At 43.1% G+C, this 22,570-nt stretch overlaps 1 protein-coding gene across 1 annotated transcript in view; it reads right to left on the bottom strand.

Moving 5' to 3' along the window:
- Positions 1–22,570, bottom strand: part of LOC139225891 (syntaxin-binding protein 4) — an 85,058-nt gene that overhangs the window by 50,485 nt on the left and 12,003 nt on the right. Inside the window, exons 3-7 of the mRNA XM_070856757.1 lie at positions 17,366–17,461; positions 12,293–12,362; positions 9,826–9,900; positions 3,801–3,886; positions 2,068–2,248 (exon numbers count right to left, since the gene is read on the bottom strand). Of these exons, the coding sequence (XP_070712858.1) occupies positions 2,068–2,248; positions 3,801–3,886; positions 9,826–9,900; positions 12,293–12,362; positions 17,366–17,461 (508 nt within the window). The remainder of the gene's footprint in view (positions 1–2,067; positions 2,249–3,800; positions 3,887–9,825; positions 9,901–12,292; positions 12,363–17,365; positions 17,462–22,570) is intronic.

Below are 22,570 nucleotides of genomic sequence, written 5' to 3'. Positions count from 1 at the left end.
AAAATATATTATTCAGACCTCATTTAGATTAGTAATAAATAAATCCATTTTCCTTGCTATGGATGCATTATATTGTTTGTAATGTTGTTCATTTTTGAGTTGAAAGGATAGAATTGGTCACTGAAATCTGATAGATGTTCACTTTATTTAACTTTCTTATTCAACTTCCCAAGTAATTAAAATGAAGTTCAGTAAAGATAGTTTTGGTACACATTTTATAACAGAGAACGTCAGAGTTGTCAGATAATTTATTCGGGCTGTACCTTATCATACTGCAGCAAAAGACAAGGGCTGAACATATTGCAAGTTTAATTATCAGGTTTCTCTTTACAAAGATATATTTGCCAATATTTCTTAGGAAAATATAAGTAAAAGGCCAAAATATATATACTCCTAAAATTGCTTTGCAGCATTATTAAGAAAACATGTAAGGGCAGACTAATCATTTTGCAATTCAATTCCAATCAAAATCGATTGATAAGATTGTAAACGGTGCTATCCTGTGTTTGTCTTGGTATCGGGGAAATGCAAAGTGATGACTTTTCAACTGCAGATCTTCTTTTACGATGTGGAACAGGTTCCTACGCTTGCTTTCAGCAACAGTAAGAGCTTTTTTCGTAGTTGCTGGGCAGTTACTGGGCAAATAGCCCCACTCTGCACCAGCAATTGTGAGTTTCTAGGCGGAGCAGATTGTCAGTCAAGGTGTACCTTGACAGATTGCAAGTTTGGGATGCAGAGCATGCGGAAGCACATGCGGAAATCCCGAACTTGCAGAGTATTTCAAAGGCAGTATGACAGCCTACTCTCAGAGTACGCCGTCATATCCATCGCAAAATCCGGACCGATATAAATCCAGCAGCGCTCAAGAGCATTGGCTGACACCTCATTTCTTCTGTCTGTCTCTGGTACCACTTGGCCTCAACAGAAGTCAGCACCTGCACTCAAATTTTCAGTTTTCTATGACTGCCAACATTGTCAAATAGGGGATGTTTCTTGGCATTGGGAGCAGGTCACAGCTCGACACCAGCATAATGCAGTTTCTAAACAATCATTCAAGTTTTTAAGATCTAGTCACTTTTGTTTATTAGTAAACTTGTGTGCTCTCTTAGTTGGCGCACTGCCATAGGATTTCCTCCTTGGCCCCTTAATTGTAGTAGATCTCTGGCAGGGCAGGACTTTCACTTGCCCTGCAGATGCCCCGTTGACTCTGCCTGTATTCCTGGTCCCGGGGTCAATTACATTTGGGAAATAGGCTTCCGGCCTTTGCTGAGGGGTCAATCCAATATGAGTGCAGAGATTGCTGCGGTAAGCCTTAAGGGCCTCCCACAGCAGGGGAAAGAAGTGGGCAGCGCATTTTTGGTTTTTACCGACGGGAAATGCGCACAGCATTTCTCTAAGAGCACAGAAAACCTCTTCAGTTTTTGTTTCCTACATTACAACAGTGACTACACTTCAAAAGTACTTCATTGGCTGTGAAGCGCTTTGGAACGTCCTGAGGTTGTGAAAGGCGTTATATAAATGCAATTTCTTTCTTTCTTTCCTGGGGATCCCTTTGCTGACTTCGGATTGCTCGATGCCAGGACCCAACAGGCCTCCCTGGCATCTAAAGTTTGAAGAGTGCAAATGGTGCAGAAACATGGCGGGAGTAGTTTGCCCTGACAGACTTGGCTACGGAGAAAGGTACGGAGGCAGGAACTCAACCTCAGATTACTTTCCACCTCAGTCGGTCACAGCTCCTGAACAAGATCAGCACGTGTGGGCAGAAATTCCAGGCTACAGCGTCAATGTATTAAATATTCCAGAGAGATCGCCGCATCATGAAAGCAGTGAAATGTTATTATGCAAAGGTGATGACATTTTTTTTTATGCCACGATATTGTACAGTGCACGAAAGCTCTTGAAGTTATGGAGGTACTCCCATTTTAAATGGCATTTGATGCACAGAAACAGGCCAGTAACAATCTGAGGTTTGATAGGCTGTGTATATCAATAGATTAGGTTAGGGAACAATGTGATGAACGCCACACAAATAACTTCACAAAAGTGATAAACAGTTGTCAGACATACTGTGCATCGGAGCGACGTAAAGTTCCAGTGTTTCCATTGGAAGAGTTATGAGAACTGGTAGTGGTCAGCAGTCGAGGACTCGTGGAAGTTGATGAGGAGTCTGATGATGTTCGGTGTAAAGATCGGCTTGATGATGTTCGCTGTAAACATCTCCCTGATGATGTTCTGTGTAAAGATCTGCCTGTTCCAAATCCGAAGGGGAAAGGGAAAAGGATAATTAACAAAATGAGATGAAATGCAAGGATTTCTTATCTCAATCTCTACATTCATTGCGTGTTTAAAGTCTCACCATAAAGCAGCGCACAAAAGATTATGGTGCCATCAAAATGGCTGTCTCCAATTTCCTTTCATTCAGTCAATCAGTCGAATTCTCCCCCCACCACCGACCACCCTCAGGAACAAGGCTCACTGGTACAATGAAAGGTTAGATATACATACGAGACTCGCAGGCAAATGCAGATGTCAACCACTGCATCTCTGGAGCTGGTGGACCTCCAAAACACACAACCTCATTCAGCCACGGTAACAAAGGTGGAGTGGGACTTTCTTTATGCCACTCACATACATGCCTGACTTCATCAGAATTCCTGGGGCCTGGTAATTAGCACACAGTGGGGAAGTTAACGTGTGCCAGTGTCGCCGTAGCTGGAGCACCCACTGGTGAGGCTGGCCGTGAAATGGCGGTGTTAGAAAGCCATGGTGCAGCAGTGGTAGCGGGAGGTAGATTGAAGAGGCAATGAGCAGCTCCATATCACAACCGGCTGCTGTAATGAAACTGAACATAAATAGTCTTGTGGGCCCCACCTCCCTCTCTTCAAAAATACCTTACCTCTGCTTCTTGGAGGCTTCTTGGGTGATCTACAAGCGAGACAGGTGGGACTTCCGCCCGGAGAACCCATTCCCTCCATGGCCCACCTCCATCCATGACGTCAGATAGCAAGGGGCAGACACCAGAACGGCCTGTCCACATCCCCTGGAAACCCCAGAACTCTTTGAACGGAGCGGAGACCTGGCCATAAGCGGTTCCCACCCCAAAATCTGCTGCCACTCATACTGATCATCATCTTCATAGGCGGTCACTCATATCGAGGATGACTTGCTTCCCCGCCAAAAAGGGATGAGTTCACAGGTGTTTCAATGAAGGACCTGATATTCCAGATCCCGAACTGCATATTGAAGGGTGGAAGATGCCTGTGCGTGGATTTTTTAACGTGTGGTGGCCATTGCACACCAGCCACCACACGGGTTTGACAGAGCTTGGTCTTGGTCCAGTGGCAAGGATTACCCAAGTCATCTGGAGACCAGCTCTGCTGCACGGACCTAGTGTGCACACATATCGCTGTGTGGGCTGGTAGTGCCCAGTGATGGTGGATTTTTAGAGACAGTGAGTTTAGAGGGGATACATTTTGAAAAAAGCTCATATTTCTATATTGAGTACTTTGAATTCTGCTTCTAAAGACTGTTATGCTTTATATTAAAAAGTGTATTTAACATACAAAGCTCAGATCACAAGAAGTGTTTTGCAGCAGTACGTACTGCACCAGATATCACCACAGTCAGCACACAAACTTTCACCAGTCAGAGGCTGTTCAAACTGGCTCTAAATGAGACAGCCCAAACCAGCAACAAAGTTTCTTTAGTAAGTGTGAGTCCTTTGCAGTATACAACTGGTTTTACTGTATGACAAACTTTGGAAATACTTTGTATTATCATAAAAAGAAAATGAAACTTACCAGTTCCTGGTGGGATCGGTGAATTGCCCGCTGATCCCGTACTACTTCTGGATCCATTGTTCTCCAATAATTTAGAAAATTCTCTCCTATTCAAAATGAAAAGGTATGATTACCAGGGGGAAAATACTTAGGGATGTTTAAATTACTGAAAACTATTGAAATGACCTTTTTGAATAGAGTTACATCATATATTTCAGTTGTGGTGTCAAATGTGGCTCAATCTTCTCGCTGACCTCCGGTTGAGAACCCTTGTTTTAAAGTATGCGTCACCACAATACCACATGTATTAATCTCTGGAGATAAAAACAACTGCAGCGCTGAAAACAGGAATAAAAACTGAAAATGTTGTAAATACACAGTAGGGCCATTTGCATGAATGATTGATGCCCGAGAAGTTAGTCTAATGTTTCTCTTTACAAATGCGGATGGTCCTGTATTGCCAGCATTTTCTGTTTCTAGTACAGTGTTAATTCCTATTGAGAAGCGCAAAATCTGATCCAATAGCCTAAATTTAGATTTGTGGAAACCATAACAAAGCATTATGCTTATTAGAAGCATATAATTAAAACATTGGATTATTTGACTATTTGTAATGCTCTGCGTAGTATTGTCCCTGAATTTAGTTATTTGTCCCTCAGTTTTAGAATCTGTCTCTTATCCAGTTTACAGGTTGAGAATGAGACAACAACGACCTGCATTTATATAGCATCTTTAACATAATAATACATCTCAGGAGCATTATCAGATATAATATGAGGCCGAGCCACAGAAGGAGATATTAGGGCAGGTGACCACATGTTTGGTTGAAGATGTAGGTTTTAAGGAGCATCTTCGAGGAGGAAACGCAAATAAATCGGGAATGTGCAAGAGGCCAGAATTGGAAGAGCGTAGAGATCTCGGAAGGTGGTCCATTTCGTATAAGTAGTACTTGAGATTTGTGGTTTGCTTTGCTGAAAATTTGTTGACACTTTTAATTACTTTTATAATGAATGCACCACAAGGCACCAAAAATAATTGGAAACATAGGGGGCGATTTTCATCGAATTCTTTAAGTGCTAAAGAGCATCCGAGGTGGCTAAGATGGGGTCTCAAGCTGCATGCCGGTTTAGCGCGAGGCACCATCTTGGTAAAGCCAGTGCTAGGAAGAGTTGTCCAGATAATTCGTTACACAACTGATTGCCACTTAAAATGTTCGCTCATTAAAGAGGCTGCACGGCATTTTAGTGGCTAACGCTTCAACTAACGCCCTCTGCTAACAGCGACCAGCTCTTTGGAAGTAAATACGGCATTGATATTGATTTCAAGTGCTACTTAAAGGTATACACACTATTTCATGTTCATTGCTGCTAAAGCTGTGAAGAGGGCCTTTGAAACGCATTAGGAGACTTTCTGGGACACTTTGTCAAGACTTCGCCAACACTTGAGCAACATTTATTCTGGAAATCCTATGAGGTCTTCATCTAAAAAGAGTACCTTATTGGACACCTTATAGGGGTCACCAAGTGAAAGGGAATGCATGGTCATCGGTATCTTGCTAGGGGACCCCCTAGGTCTGGACCAGGAATGGGAGGAGGACATGAGGCCAGTCAGAACAGCACCAGCTACTGTAGGAGAGAGGGACAGGAGGGCGAGGTGGCATCCTTCCCCTCTGCAGGTACACAACAGCCCTCCTCCTCTGGACCTCCTCCACCAGGACCTCCAGTGCTGCATCGGAGAACCTGTGCGCCCTTTCCTTCGGTCTCTACTGAGCCATCCTTTCATGTGCTGCCTTGTGCCAGCCAGAGCACTGCACACCTTCAGGGGAAGTGGGTGCGAGGAGCCTACATATATTAATCCACGAAAATTGCATTTAATCAGCACATGCTAAACCTATAGGTTTCTAGTTTAATGCCTCCAGGCAAGGTCAAATTATGGTAATCAGCAATTAAGACCAAAATTGTGTGCTAAATCCAGGCTTTCAAACAGGCATGTCTTATAAGTACCAATTTAGCACCTGTTTTGACGTTTTGACCAAAATAACCCCCATAGACCTAAGGATGGGTTTGGCTAATGTTCACCATACTGGATGCACTGCTCACAATGTCCTGTGGGAAGATGAAGCACCTCACCATTAGCAAACATGAAGAAAGTCTATCCTAAAAAAGACAGATTTTGGCACCCAGCTAACATTTTAGAAATTTTCAGCGAGCTCACACAAACATAATGGTTCTAAACCAGATTGCACCCCCCACCCCTCCTGTTCCTCCTCATGCTTTCCATAAATATTTGAAAAGAATATTCCAAGGGCTTTGCAGTGATCTCCTCCCTGACAACAACAACTTTCATGTATATAGCGTCTTTAATATGGCAAAACGTCCCAAGGCGCTTTACAGGAGTGCTATCAATCAAAATTTGACACCAAACCACAGAAGGCGATATCAGGATAGATGACCAAAAGCTTGGTCAAAGAGATAGGTTTTAAGGAACGTCTTAAAGGAGGAGGGTAAAATAGAGAGGTGGAGAGGTTTAGGAGGGAATTCCAGAACTTAGGGCCTAGGCAGTTGAAAGCATTGCCACCAATGGTGGAGCGATTAAAATCAAGGACGCTCAAGATGCCAGAATTAGAGGAGTGCAGAGATCTTGAAGGCTTGTAGAGCTGGAGGAGATTACAGAGATAGGGAGAGGCGAGGATATGGAGGAATTTGAAAACAAAGATGAGAATTTTTTTATTGAGGCGTTTGCCAGACTGGGAGCCAAAGTAGTTCGGTGAGCACAGGTTCTAATGGGTGAACAAGATTTGGTTCGAGTTAAGATACGGGCAGTAGAGTTTTGGATGAGCACAAGTTTATGTCGGGCAGAAGATGGATACCAAAAATCTCTAATAGCCTCATTTGGAATAGAACACCATGAGGGTGGCTGACTCGATCCAATCCTAATGCTTGTTTCTAACCTACATAGAAATGTTTGGTTGAGTAAATGTTTGAGGAGAATGGCACCGTACAGCCTGAAGTGTTTTAAATTAATCTGATTCCAGTCTTGAAAGAGCCAGGACGCACCGAAATTCTCTATTGATCCTCAAAGACTGCAGCATGCGTTCTGTACACTAGTGCTGTGCAAAGATTAAAGAGATCCTTGTCCTTCCATAAATAGAGGAATTTATCTGCATCAAAGTATTTTTTATAAACCTTCTATTTTTAAACTTCATCCGCGAATGTTTTATTAAATAATGGCCACAGGGATTGAGGGTTTGAAGGATATCATATCTATAGTCATTGAAACAAATTATTGCTTTTGAGTTGGGTCAAACTGGATTTAGCACGATTCTTATCTCATACAATTTGATTTCAGCCTAAGAGGTGAATGAGAGTATCAGGCCATCAACATTTCAAAATGAATGGAAATATTGGATTGCACAGCCAACAGATTATAGCTTGGATCACTTCCAGCATCTGTTATATCCAAGTAACCACTCAAATTGGTCTGGCAATAACTAGCTGCTTTTATTTCCAGACCCTCAAGAATATTCTGTCAAACGGTAGCAAAGGCAATACAAGATAAGACATTGGAGTGTCATTGCTAATGTGTGCTTACTCCCATTAGGGGGCCCTCTAGTGTTCAGTTAACAACATGCAAGTACCATACATGTCAGAATCCAGGTTTGCATCCGGCCTAGATTGATAGGTTGGTTACAAAAGCTCTATATGAAATGCATATCAAAAGGAATATGTTAAGCGTTCATTCAATCATTTCCACTGAGTCCTAGACTGTAGTCCTATATGGCTGTTAGAGACAGGACATGTACACTTTTAATTCAGATTTTTATTGGTATTTATAATTCATATACACACCTCACTGATGATGTTGTTGTAATACGTTGAAAAATATACATGAGAACTGGAGGTGCCTTTAGGCCACCCTCAGGAGAATTTCAAAGCTTGATCCTTGGTATAAGACAAGGGATACAAGTCAGACATGCTTATGGCTCCTTCCCAGAGCTCCACACATTAAAGTCACTCTTAGATCCTCAAATGCTTTGTACTCATTAAATATATATCATCTTTACAAAGAGGCAATACGACTGACTGAAGTAAAGTCAAGTCTTAAGCATTTGCAACCATCGTCAGCCAGAAGTGCCGAGTGGATGATCCATATCGGCCTCCTCCTGAGATCCCCACCATTACAGAAGCCAGTCTTCAGCCAATTCCATTCACTCCATTGATATCAAGAATCGACTGAGCGCACTGGATACAGCAAAGGCTATGGGCCCCAACAACATCCCAGCTGTCGTGCTGAAGACTTGTGCTCTAGAACTAGCTGCGCCTCTAGCCAAGCTGTTCCAGTACAGCTACGACACTGGCATCTATCCGACAATGTGGAAAATTTCCCAAGTACGTCCTGTCCACAAAAAGCAGGACAGATCCAATCTGGCCAATTACCTCCCCATTAGTCTACTCTCAATCATCAACAAAGTGATGAAAGATGTTTTCAAGTGTCGTTATCAAGTGGCACTTACTCACCAATAACCCGCTCACCGATGCTCAATTTGGGTTCGGCCAGAACCATTCAGCTCCAGACCTCATTACAGCCTTGGTCCAAACATGGACAAAAGAGCTGAATTGCCGAATTAAGAGTGACTGCCCTTGACATCAAGGCAGCATTTGCCCGAGTGTGGCATCAAGGAGCCCTTGTAAAACTGGTCAATGGGAATCAGGGGGAAAATCTCCCCTGGCACGAGTCATACCTAGCACAAAGGCAGATGGCTGTGGTGGTTTGAGGTCAATCATCCCAGCCCCAGGACATCGCTGCAGGAGTTCCTCAGGGCAGTGTCCTAGGCCCAACCATCTTCACCTACTTCATCAATGACCTTCCCTCCGTCATAAGGTCAGAAGTGGGGATGTTTGCTGATGATTGCAGAGTTTTCAGTTCCATTTGCAATTCCTCAGATAATGAAGTAGTCCATTCCCGAATGTAGCAAGACTTGAACAACAGTCTGGCTTGAGCTGATAAGTGGCAAATAACGGTTGCGCCACACAAGTGTCAGACAATGACCATCTACAACAAGCGAGAGTCTAATCACCTCCCTTGATATTCAACGGCATTACTATCGCCGAATCCCCCACCATCAACATCCTAAGGGTCACCATTGACCAGAAACGTAACTGGACCAGTGCTTGGGGATGGGATGAGGTCTGCAATGGTGGTAGTGGGGGAGAGAGAGAGGCTGTGATCGGCAGAGGGGAGGCTGAAGGCTTTCTTGAGGGGCCGAGGGGGAGCACTCCTGCTGGAAAAGGCAAATGCTCCCGCCTCCGTTTAAGTGCTGGGTTTCACAAGCCCCGGGGAACACTGGGCGCAATATTCTCTCTAATTTTTTTGGGTGGGGGGGATCGCGCAACCCATTCAGAATTCCGCACGTGGGATTTTTTCCCCCTTTAAAAGCCAGTGAGCTTAAAGGGAACATTGCCCACTCAGCAATTATTACATTTAAATCAGGTTCCCAAATGCTCTGTGGGAGCCTGATTTAAATATGTTAATGAAGTGTCCCACTTCCCCACGCCACAAAATCTGCCGCTATGAAAACGGCACTTATTCGAAGAAGAGCAGGGGAGTTCTCCCCGTTATCCTGGCCATTATTTATCCCTCAATTTACATCACTCAAACAAACTAGCTGGTCATTATCACATTGCTGTTTGTGGGAGCTTGTTGTGCACAAATTGGCTGCCATGTTTCCGACATTACAACAGTGTCTACACTTCAAAAGTACTATTGTTTCTAGCAACAAACGCCTTTTGAACTCGCGTGGTATGAACTTTGAACATGGATATAGGTAAAGTAGATTGAAAACACCTTCAGCTATTATAGAGACAATGTTCCAGAAATTGGTTTGCTTCTGATTTCGGGCTCAAACCTAACGGTGGCTAAGAACTGCTGCTCCAAAACTGATTCGCAAGAGGACCACTCATCAAGACGTGAGGGGCATGCTGGGGATGTCAGACCCCTTCAAAGAGGCAGTGCAGGAGACAACATCCTTGTAGTTCAATTCTCTTACCTGCCCTGATCATCTCTTGCTATCATCAGCCGCATGTCATTGGTTGAAGAGGCTGCTCGAAGGATTTCCACTGCACTAGAAATAAGAAAAAGAGAGGGTATTAATAAATCCAGGCACATTACAACAGCGACTACACTTCTAAAGAACGTCATTAACTGTAAAATGCTTTGCAGTGCCCTAAGATTGTGAAAGGCGCTATATAAATGCAAGCCTTTCTTTCTTTCAGATGTACATTTATCCTTTGGAAATATCAAAAAGCAAATGTTACCAAGAAGACATTCTTCAAATGTGGGGTCAGAAGGATCACTCTTGCTGGTCCTGGCTCCACATTCAGGTATGTAAATGTCAACAGCTTAGCTTTTTGGTAGCAGGCGATCCCAAGTTCTGGTTTTACCAGGTGCCACCGCTGCTGGTGTCGGTGCAGGCTGCCTCAGGGCAAACCAATCCTGTGGTGAGGGCCTCAAACAGGCATTAGGCCCCTTATTGGCCCAATTCCTGTTTCAGGGGTGGGCCCTGGATTTTTTTCCTTCAATATGGTGAGTGGCGCACTTCCCACCAGAAATTTGCATGAACTTCCTGCCTGCCATATTTGGCGCTTAGTGGGCTGATTATCGCCCAAAAAACGGCCACATTTATAGGCCATGGTGTCGGTTCTTCATGTTGACAGTGGGCCAAATGCATGCAGGGAGTTTATTGGTGATGTGTACAGAGCGCTTGCAGGCAGCAACCATGGGGGATTAGACTCGCTACAGGCAATATTACATTGGAATAATTGGACCACAGTGGCAGGATGTACACATAGTTCATAGTATTAAATGAGCTGTCATTGCAACTGAAGGACTTAAACTGCCGCAGTTGGATTGCATAAGTAACAGGAAGAAGAAGTAGCAAAAAAACTTTCAATAAATAATAACAGGGTTCATTTTAAAGTTGCCATTTTCTGTGGAGCAACACAAGAGGTAATGATGAGACTTTCTGACTAAGAAACATAGTTTAAATCATAAACAGAAAAAATATATAATATCATTTAGAATTATTTTCTTTATTAAATGAGAATTCATAGCCAGGCAGCATAATAACATTAATATTCCAAGGCCAGATGAGCAGTCAGTCCTCTGCTCAGCCACATTTCAATCCTCCAGTCATTCCTAAATTAAGTTCTATGCCTGGTTGGTCTGATTCCAGTTCTAGTATTGAAATGACCTCCAGAGTCAGGTCAAAAGTGTAAAACTGACCCTATTTACATAAGATCAATACTGTTGGCTTCGTCAGAGCTCCCAGACCAGAGCTTTGAGTGCCAGGAATGCAAAGTTTAATGAATGGAAACTCATGGGGGAGTGCAGGGTTGAATTCTCAATATGCACTTCCTGTACACATCATGTTACCAACTCTGTTTGGACCTTTGCCTCGAGGTTTCATCACCTGACCACCCCCGCCTCCAACAGCCTCGCCCCCACATTACCACCATTAGTTGCCCGACATGTCCATCCTCAGGGCATCCCGCCTTCCCACGTTAATGGGGAAGTGAACAGACTCTTCATTGCCCAGTTGGATGATTCTTGACTGTCGATCAAACAGCCTATTTTCCCCCCATCTCCAATATTTTTATAACTAATAAACAAAACTTCAAAGAAAATGAAATAAATAATGAATTAATTCCCCGATGAGTTTTCTCCAGGGTTGCTGACAGCTGTGTCCTGGAGATTAATCTTTAATTCCTGGAGACTCCAGGGCATTCCTGGAGAGTTGGCACCCCTAAGCACACAGCGCTCTGTGTCTGGCTGGCTGAGGTTGAAAATTTACTGCCTGGCTTGAACGGGCCTGTTCCTTGAAAACAAACAGGCAGGTGCAGTTAAGCAACTGCTCTGTGCAATCATGGGCCAACACTGACTCTTCCTTGGCTGCCAGGAGCTGTACCAATAAAAATGTTTGTTTTAAAAGGTGCTTTTACATTTTGGCAGACGAAAGTGAGAAATCCAGCAGAAGATTGTCCTGCCTGCAAAACGAATGAGCCTCTGCTGGCACTGGATGAAGGTCATTTGAGCCTTTAAGTTTCTAACAGCAGCCCCAGGTGAGGGAATCACAGAGTGAGGTGTTTACTGTTTGACAGGGCGGTGGAAAGGAACCAGAGGTATCCCTGCAGTTTGATGGGGTAGGGAATTAGATTACTGGCCACTGGCAAAATATACATCCAGCATCTTTGTATTAACATTTTTTGTTTTAAAATAGTAAGTTTTGTTGCAAAAATAAATCTTCATTGACAGCAGTACAGGTTCTAGCAAGACTTCTAGCAGCCAATAAATTAAAAGTAGGCTGGGCTATCTAAATATATAAAGAAGCAGACGGCAGTTTCATATCTGAAAAATTGTGGCTGGCTATTTAATAGCCAGAATCTGTAACCTGAACAGGCCATTAATGAGGTGTGCTTGACTGAGACAGTCCCTTTCATATCAACTGACTACTGTACCTTTCATTTGTCACTCCCACCAGAGTGTCACCATTAACCTCAAGAATCTGGTCTCCAGGTTGCAGACGACCTATAAATTAAGGAAAATATTTCATTTTGAGTTGGAGTAAATGAATAAAGCGCGATATCTGGAAAGCACTGTACCCTGGTATGTGGGCGGATGACAGAAGCTCATGATCGTAAACAGTTGCAAAATGATTAAAGAAAAATGATTATTAAAAGGTTGGGTAAAATGATGATGCTAGGTTTCTGATCTTTGAACTATGAAGAGAGGTGGAGAGAGCTAAAACTGCTCCTGAACCTGTAGACTCAGGTATTTGGTGTCCTGCTCTAAAAAGAAGGATACTGGATGAGCATTGCCCTTAGAGGCACTAAGGAGCATCCTGGATGAGCTGAAACAGATGGCAGGGGTCATGGTGAAGACAAGTGCCATCCTCAGTGCCAATATAGGGGAAGGATTCGACACAATGCAGCACCACCCAGAACAGGTGATGGCACCAGGAACATCTGCACCTGTTCTCCCTGAAGGATAGAAACATAGAGACAACGGCCCCAAGTTTCCACATGCGGCAAAACAGGCGCCCCTCTGAGCTGGGCGCCCGTTTTTCGCGCCGAAAACGGCGCCTGAAAAAGAACGCGCTATTCTCGAGCGCTTTGCAGCTCGATGTCTACTTGGCACGGCGCACAGGGGGCGGAGCCTACCACTCGCGCCGATTTTGTAAGTAGGAGGGGGCGGGTACAATTTAAATGAGTTTTTTTGGTGCCGGCAACCCTGCGCGTGCGCGTTGGAGCGTTCGCGCACGCGCAGTCTGAAGTAAACATTGGCACTCGGCCATTTTAAAAAGTGCTGCAGAAAAAGTGAAAATTTGTTTATTGAACCCTTGCAAAGGCTTGCATTTTAATTTTCTTGATATTTCTGTGTGTGAGGGAGTGCATTCTGTAATTAAAGATAGACTGATAAACGGGACACATGCACTTGTTTGAGACTATTCAAATTCTTTGTAGCTGTTCAATTTTTAACATGATCAGCACTGAGGCTTCTTGCAGCTTTCTCCCTCCCTCCCCCCCCTGCCATCGGTCGGTCCCGACGGCAAACCGCTGCCTGAAAGGCCTGCCTGAAGCACTTTCACACAGGTAGGAACATGGTTTATTTAATCTTTTCTTTGCTTATAAATTTTTATTCAGGTTGGATTTATTTGTATAATATTTGTATAAGTATAACTAAGGATTTATTGTAGAATTTAATGACTTCCCTTCCACCCCCCCCCCCCCCCCCACCTCGTTCCCGACGCCTAATTTGTAACCTGCGCCTGATTTTTTAATGTGTAGACAAGGTTTTTTCAAGCCTACAAAAATCTTTTCACTTGCTCCATTCTAAGTTAGTTTGGAGTACGTTTTCACTGTGGAAACTTTCAAATAAGGTGTCAGTGGCCGGACAAGCCCCCTTTTGAAAAAAAAATTCTGTTCAAAAGTGAAACTGTTCTACCTGACTAGAACTCCAGAAAACTTAAATGTGGAGAATTCCGATTTCTAAGATACTCCGTTCTCCACCAGTTGCTCCTAAAAATCAGGAGCAAATCATGTGGAAACTTGGGGGCCATTGAAAATAGGTGCAGGAGTAGGCCATTCGGCCCTTCGAGCCTGCACCATCATTCAATAAGATCATGGCTGATCATTCACCTCAGTACCCCTTTCCTGCTTTCTCTCCATACCCCTTGATCCCTTTAGACTTAAGGGCCATATCTAACTCCCTCTTGAATATATCCAATGAACTGGCATCAACAACTCTCTGCGGTAGAGAATTCCACAGGTTAACAACTCACTGAGTGAAGAAGTTTATCCTCATCTCAGTCCTAAATGGCTTACCTATTATCTTTAGACTGTATCCCCTGGTTCTGGACTTCCCCAACATTGGAAACATTCTTCCTGCCTCTAACCTGTCCAGTCCCGTCAGAATTTTATATGTTTCTATGAGATCCCCTCTCATCCTTCTAAACTTCAGTGAATACAGACCCAGTCGATCCAGTCTCTCCTCATATGTCAGTCCTGCCATTCAGGGAATCAGTCTGGTGAACCTTCGCTGCACTCCCTCTATAGCAAGAACGTCCTTCCTCAGATTAGGAGACCAAAACTAAACACAATATTCTAGGTGAGGCCTCACCAAGGCCCTGTACAACTGCAGTAAGACGTCCCTACTCCTATACCCAAATCCCCTAGCTATGAAGGCCAACATACCATTTGCCTTCTTCACCGCCTGCTGTACCTGCATGCCAATTTTCAATGACTGATGTACCATGACACCCAGGTCTAGTTTCACCTCCCCTTTACCTAATCTGCTGCCATTCAGATTGTCAAGTATGTAACCATCATGCAACGGTAACCTTCATGTAACTGTAACCTTCATGCAACTCCTGTACACTGTACTTATACCCTAGAAATGCACACCCTGACCACAGGGGGTGAACTTGTGGGAGACACTCCTCACCTGGGTTTCCAGGTATAAAAGGGGAGGTCCCACCCAGGGTCGATACTCCTTGGTCTTGGGGAATAAAGGTTAAGGTCACGTAGTGACTGTGTCTGCAGTACATGCCTGTGATTTTGTAGTAAAGTGCAGGGACACCACACAGATAATATTCTGCCTTCGTGTTTTTGCCCCCCAAAGTGGATAACCTCACATTTATCCACATTATACTGCATCTGCCATGCATTTGCCCACTCACCTAACCTGTCCAAGTCACCCTGCAGCTTCTTAGCGCCTCCTCACAGCTCACACTGCCACCCAGTTTAGTGTCATCTGCAAACTTGGAGGTATTACACTCAATTCTTTCATCTAAATCATTAATGTATATTGTAAATAGCTGGGGTCTCAGCACTGAGCCCTGTGGCACCCCACTAGTCACTGCCTGCCATTCTGAAAAGGACCCGTTTATCCCGACTCTCTGCATCTTGTCTGCCAACCAGTTCTCTATCGACATCAGTACATTAACCCCCAATACCATGTGCTTTAATTTTGCACACCAACCTCTTATGTGGGACCTTGTCAAAAGCCTTTTGAAAGTCCAAATACACCACATCTACTGGTTCTCCCTTGTCCACTCTACTAGTTACATCCTCAACAAATTCTAGAAGATTTGTCAAGCATGATTTCCCTTTCATAAATCCATGCTGACTTGGACCGATCCTGTCACTGCTTTCCAAATGTGCTGCTATTTCATCTTTAATAATTGAATCCAACATTTTACCCACTACCGATGTCAGGCTAACCGATCTATAATTACCCGTTTTCTCTCTCCCTCCTTTTTTAAAAAGTGGGGTTACATTAGCTACCTTCCAGTCCATAGGAACTGATCCAGAGTCGATAGACTGCTGGAAAATGATCACCAATGCATCCACTATTTCTAGTGCCACTTCCTTAAGTACTCTGGGATGCAGACTATCAGGCCCCGGGGATTTATCGGCCTTCAATCCCATCAATTTCCCCAACACAATTTCCCACCTAATAAGGATAACCTTCAGTTCCTCCTTCTCACTAGACCCTCCTTTCTGTCTATCCTTCCTGCATGTTGAATACCCCTGGATTTTGATTTCCCAGCCTTGGTCATCCTGGAGCCATGTCTCCGTGATGCCAATTATATCATATTCGTTAATTGCTGCCTGCGCAGTTAATTCATCCACCTTATTATGAATACTCCTCACATTGAGGCACAGAGCCTTCAGGCTTGTCTTTTTCACACACTTTGCCACTTTAGAATTTTGCTGTAATGTGGCCCTTTTTGATTTTTGCCTTGGGTTTCTCTCTCCTCCACTTTTACTTTTCTTCTTTCTTTTTGCTTCTGCCCCCATTCTACTTCCCTCCCTCTCCCTGCATAGGTTCCCATCCCCCTGCCATATTAGTTTAACCCCTCCCCAATAGCACTAGCAAACACTCCCCCAGGACATTGTTTCCGGTGCTGCCCAGGTGCAGACTGTCTGGACCAGTCTGCCTCCAGACCAGTCAGTACATCCTAAGTGGGTGCTTTGATTACTGGCCTTAGGCTTTAGGGACCCATTTGGAGAGAATGATGGAAAGTGGCTTCTGAAAGCTTTGGGCAATATCTCTCAGGGTCTGAAGGATCTAATCAATACCATCAGGTCTGCCCTCCCACTGATCAGTGAGCATTCAGATCCAGGGCCCAGTACAAGTGGCGTGGCCAGAACCAGCCTTCATGATGTCATTCGTTAGCCTGGTGACAGCTCATGATATCTTTCTAGCCAGTCCCAGGTTTAGCCAAACTGTCTGCAGCCTCTGTGTTGCATGTGACCCTGAGCTGAGCTTCTGACCCTGTAGCACCTCTGTTACAAAGATGTCCTACTTTCATCCCCATAGCATCGTCTGTCTCTGCCCCTGCCTCAGCCCATCTGCCATTGAAACCACCATATGTGCGTTTTCCACTTCTAGACTCGACTATTCCAGTACTCTCCTGATCAGCTTCACACCCATCACACTTCATGAACTTCAGCTCATGCAAACTCTGCTGTTTGTATCCTATCACACACCAAGTCCCACATACCCATTCCTGTCTTCGTATTGGTTCCCAGTCTCCCAACACCTCAAACTTAAAATTCCCACCCTTTGTAACCTCGCCCTCTCCCTATCCCTATAACACTCTTCAATCCTACACTCACCCTCACCTCGTCCTTCCCCAACTTTCTGTTCCTCTGACTCTGGCTTCTTCTGCATTCCCTCCTCCCTTTGCCTCAAAGTCTGTGTCCCATGCTTTCAGCCACCTCGGCCCCATGCGCTAGAATTCTCTTCTTAAATCCCTCCCCTCCTTTACGACCCTCCTTAACACCCACTTCTTTGATCAAGCTTTTGGACACCGCCCCTAATATGTCCTTCTTTGGCTCAGGGTCCATTTTTTTGATCACGCCCCGGGATGTGTTTCTACATTAAAGGCTCTATATAAAAGTAAGTTGGCCTTGTATTGTAAGTCAGCATGAAATAATTATCTGAATATTGTAATGCTTCTAGTGGCACGGTAAATGTGTTACATCACATGAATAATAACCAGTGTCGGTAAAATGGCCACTCACCGTCAACTGAAGCTAGACCAGCAGGCAGGATCCTTTTCACATACACACCATACTCCTCCCCAGTCAGCTCCTTTACTCCTCCAATCACCTTAATTCCTGCAATCACATTTTATTCACACTAAAACTATCAATTTTATGATTTCTGCAGTGTACATATTGTTAGACGTGGAATGTGCCAATATCCAGGTCCCAACATTTTAACTGTTTTTGAAATTGCTTTACTTGGTTGTATTTTTATTATGACACCAAGTTTTGTTTGGGATTGCGGATGGAATCCAAATGTAAAGGATCCTCATTGGTAGTCCAGTCCCAGTAAAGTTAGACAACCTAGGTGAGATGTGATTCTTACACTCAATAAAAAATGCAACATAGAATAAATTTGAATCAATCAGATGTTCTGATACGGCTTCTGTTGGTCCCATATTGAGTTAAATTGCTGTTTATGGAGTATCCATTCTGTATTTCAAAGCAGCAATAATCCAGTTTTTCTAAGCGTTCAAGTAGCTAACAGAAGATTTAATCATTTAAATGTGAAATAGAACTTCCAATCGATGGGGAAGAACTGTGGGCGCAACTTACCCAGACAAATATTCCCTCCGATCTCCTGAAGGCCAACTTTCCTGTCTTTTTCTGACAATGGGTGACCTGCTCGTGTTTGTTGACACTAACGAACCACTGACTAAATCACTGGATTGCATTATTTTGAAATGTGCAATTTATGAGAAAAAAATTTGAAAAACGGCAATAAAAAGTTAGTAGGCAGTCATTGACACTCCTGCAATAATGACCCTTTAATACTCTTCAACTAGCCAACAAACAAGTTACCCAGCATTAGTGTTGGAAAGGAGTGTGCAATTGTAGCAGAGAGTAGGCTCAGCATTGATAGTTTAGTTTGAGTGGCGAGATGTTAGAAGACCTCATGAGTTTTGGAATGGAGCACCACAAAGACATTTTTGGTGCAAATATGCAAAGGATAGAAGCTCGAGAGTACCTCAGCAATGTGGTGAACACAATGACTAAAAGGACATGGACAGAAGAGAGAAAAAGTTACACCATTTAAAGAAGAGCATAAGGGAATATCACAGGATATAGAACTGGACATAGATCTACGTAAGTGAAGATTGTATATGCAAATTGTTAAGTATCGAATAACTCCATGAGGCTAAGTACGGTGAGCTAGTTCAGGCATGACCTTACTCCAGTTTATTTATTCTCAAAGTGGGGATTCAACATGGCTGCCAACATTTTATACACGGCTTGCACATGTCTGCCAGTGACCATTAGGACTCCGACAGTCGCGCCCTCCAGTGGCAGGTAAAACCCAGTTAACATACATAACACAAATAATTTGTACTGGCTGAGAAATGTAGCTAAAAGAATGTAGCTAAAAATGCATTAGAAGTGAAAATAACAGAGTTATACAGATTACTTTATTTATATCATAATGGAATAGAGAGGCCACGCTGTACCTCTCTATAAGCTTGAGTTATGCTCAACTCTCAGGCACTATGGAGAGAACAAGGGGCCGAGACCATTATGTTGGATCCTGGTCAACTTAACGAGCACCAATTATCCCTGCCCACATTTGAAGAAGTCACCAGCACAGGTACACTGATGTTCGGAGAAGTAGATAGTGATGTTCAGAAAGAATCACAGGGTGAGGCACCAAGCACTGGTGATGATGGGTAATGTCACAGAGGGGAAAAGGTACTTATACTTTACATTACAAATCTGGCCAGTTCTAATAGATACTCTGCATTGTGTTCCTGCATCCATTATCTTTCCTTCCTTTACCGTCTCTCTCTTTAGCTCAATTAGACATGGGAGTTGACTGAGTGTGGATAAATACAAGTTTTATTCATCATGAAGTGACTTCTTCAAGTCGGCCACACTTCAATTATCGAATAAACAGATGGTTAAAAAAGGCATTTTCTCACCAAACCAGAAGTCAGAGATATTAAATATTATAATCTACCTTACCATTCCTTTCTTGATTTCTGCATAGTTAGAGCTATAAAATACTTTCTCAGTCAAACTGTTACAAATTATAATATCTTTGAGAGAGTCTGTGAGTGAACACATTGTTACAGTGGGGGTGAAACCAGGCTTAAAGTTTTTGATCATCTGTCCTAATATCTCCTATGTGGCTTGGTGTCAGGTTTTGTCTGAGAATTGCTACTGTGAAATGTCTTGGATCGTTTTACTATGTTAAAGGCGTTATATCAATGCAAGTGGTTGTTGTTGATGTAACAGCTGAAGCTATCTGGATTCAACTGGAACAATTAATGACCTCAAAATGATCGCTAGCACTTGTTCTAGACCTTCAGGTCAATGAGTCCATTATGACGAGGCACTATGGACACAAATTACTGATGTATCTGAGTTTGGTCACATTTTCATAATGGAAGCTTAACTTCACAAGCATTCAGTGGTCCAATGTGAACCATCTATTGTGGTGGGCAGGTCAGTTGTAAGATTTGTAGACATTATACATGAATGTTTTCTAACTCATCATCTGATAAGGTGGCTTGGGATAATTGAGTACTTGAGTGAGTCCTTCGCTGATGACCCCGATATAGAATCAGACCTCCATCTGGGGGAAAATCTGAGCAACAGTGACCACAAAGTAAGAGTCAACTTGGTCAGTCATGCAAAAGTTTCCAAAAATTCAGTGTTGGCACTAGATTTCAAGAGGGCTAACTTTTCAAAAATGGCAGAGGAGTTAAGTTGGGTTAATTGTGCAACCCTACTCAGCGGTGTTAGTAAGTACAGATGGAAAATGAAATTTCTTTAAATCCATTCTAATGCGAAAGGAAGGGCACGTAGTAAAACCAAGCCAAGGTGGCTGGCTGATCATGTACAAGGATAAATCAGGCTTAAGCATAAATACCAACCAATTGAAACAACACGACTCTCACGAATAGGGAAATGTATTGTGCTCGGTTTAAGATAATGAAAGCTGTTATCCACTAAAGGTCAGTGAAAAAGAAGATTGTGGAAATCTCCAGTGGAAAGATGGCTGACTTCCTGCCTGGAATCGAAATACTAAAAATTAGAGACAGCCCTTAATTTTCTCACTGTTAATTCACTAGCAGTTGAGCTAAGTTTTTAAACCCTGGACAAATTTACAGCCCCTCACATGAACACCTTGTGTTGAAAAATCCCAAACTAATATATTTCAATTAAAAAAAAGTTGGAAGTAAATATAGGGAAAGATGTAATCAAATATTTTACTCAATCAACATTTCCATTGATGTGTACGGTGATAACTGATGCTGCTAATAAGTGTCTTGCAAATAGGCCAATTGTGACACTGGACTCGGCAACAGTAGCAATAAGTACAGCAGCTTAGGATCAATTAGACAGATCTGTATGATTTGATTTACCTAACCCTGGCCCATGTACATCAGGATCATCTGCTTCCTTGTATTAGATGTTTACTGTAAATAATCAAGCTCACTCCTGCTTACATCCTAATCGTTCAATATAGGAATGTGTAATTCGCTACAAAGCATCAGAATAATGCAGGAGTTTCTCTATCGCTTATCACACAACAATATATTGTAGAGGTCTTCCTATGCCGTGTCCCTTCACCCTAGGAAATAACACAATCAAAAAAATATCAAATATTTATCTACATCGAGTAGTAGTCATCGCTCCCAGCCAAGTTTTTTTTGCCATACTCATTTGGAGTTTTCTTATTTAAGCTTGTATTTATGAACACAAGCCGTTTAGTTCGTAGATGAATACTTGATTTTCATCTTGAGTTTTTTCCCCTTCTCTTGCTTGTAATGTTGGATCATATTAGCCAATGCCGAACTTTCAGACCACACTGATTCATTAACCCTTGTCTTATTGTACGGAGCTAGCTGGCCTGGTGAGTTTCATTCAGTTAAACAAACTCAAGGGAAAAAAATATTAATTTAATTACTTCATTAAATCTATTTAAACGTGGCTTGATGCGGCAGGGTGTAGTGATATTCTGCACACATGCTGGTTTATGCCCCTATTTCCACGTAACAAGATCCTAATCTTGGGGATGGAAGTGAACAAAGATATAGTTAGGAGGGAGTCATCATTGACATGTTTACCTTTGTGGCCTGCTGTTGACAGGGGACAGATCACCTAGGTATTCTCTTTATTCGGGAAGAGCAGGTAGTATGAAGAGGCACAAAAATAATAAGAAAGAACAAGAAACATAAGCAATCTTTAATCCAAACAGCTCCCAAACAACTGATGTATGAATTGCTGTTTCCTTACTGTGTGCTCCAGTCTTCAAATCAAAACAGAGAAAGATAGATTTTTGGATATTAAGGGAATTAAGGGATATGGGGATAGTGCAGGAAAGTGGAGTTGAGGTAGAAGATCAGCCATGATCTCATTGAATGGCAGAGCAGGCTCGAGGGGACAAATGGCCTACTCCTACTCCTAATTCTTATGTTCTTATGTTATACCAGTTACAGCTAAAGTCAGCAAGCAGGAATCTTACTCCAAGCCGCCTCCTCACCACATCCTTTCATTTTAACTTGTCTAACTACCTCCTCAGATTATTAGAGTAATGGATGGGATTTGCATATTGACTTATGCATTTGTTACTCATTATGGCAAATTCTCTTCTTACAAGCATCCCGTTGTAACTGTGTTCCATGTAGCTGCAGCTTCATGATGGCCAGCAGAAGAATTCCAGCCAGCATCAGATGGACCCTTGGCTATAAGTTCCCATGAGTTTGTACTAATGAGGTTTAATTGTTACATTTTTTCCAATAGTTGCAACAAGTTGCTGAGCTATACAAACCACAAAGATCCCACGTTCAGTTCCTGGCCTGTGCTGGGTTGGGTTAGCTGTTCTTGGCAGCAGTGAAGGGATTGGTCTCTGTGCCCCTGAGATAGGAAGGGGAGGTGGGGGGGAGATGGGGAAATCAACAATAATTGCGGTTCATGATGTCTGCTCAGTGACTTCCGTTGGGAATGTGTGGACTCTGGATTAGAGTAGAATTGGTACTGGCTGTGGTGCCTGCACAGCCAAATAATCTTCGACTGTCAAGGTCATACAGCCAAGGTCGAGGTACCAGAGTGTGACCAACGTTTGTGGAACCAAACTCCAGCAAGAAGCCAAACCATGAGATGGGTGAAGAAAAACTGGCGAGGGAAAAGAAACACCTTATAAATATTTATGTGTGAACAGATATAATCACGGAAGATTTC

The sequence above is a fragment of the Pristiophorus japonicus genome, chromosome 15, assembly GCF_044704955.1.
Source record: "Pristiophorus japonicus isolate sPriJap1 chromosome 15, sPriJap1.hap1, whole genome shotgun sequence".
Lineage (NCBI taxonomy): Eukaryota > Metazoa > Chordata > Chondrichthyes > Pristiophoridae > Pristiophorus > Pristiophorus japonicus.
This window is presented reverse-complemented; position numbering and strand designations above follow the sequence as displayed.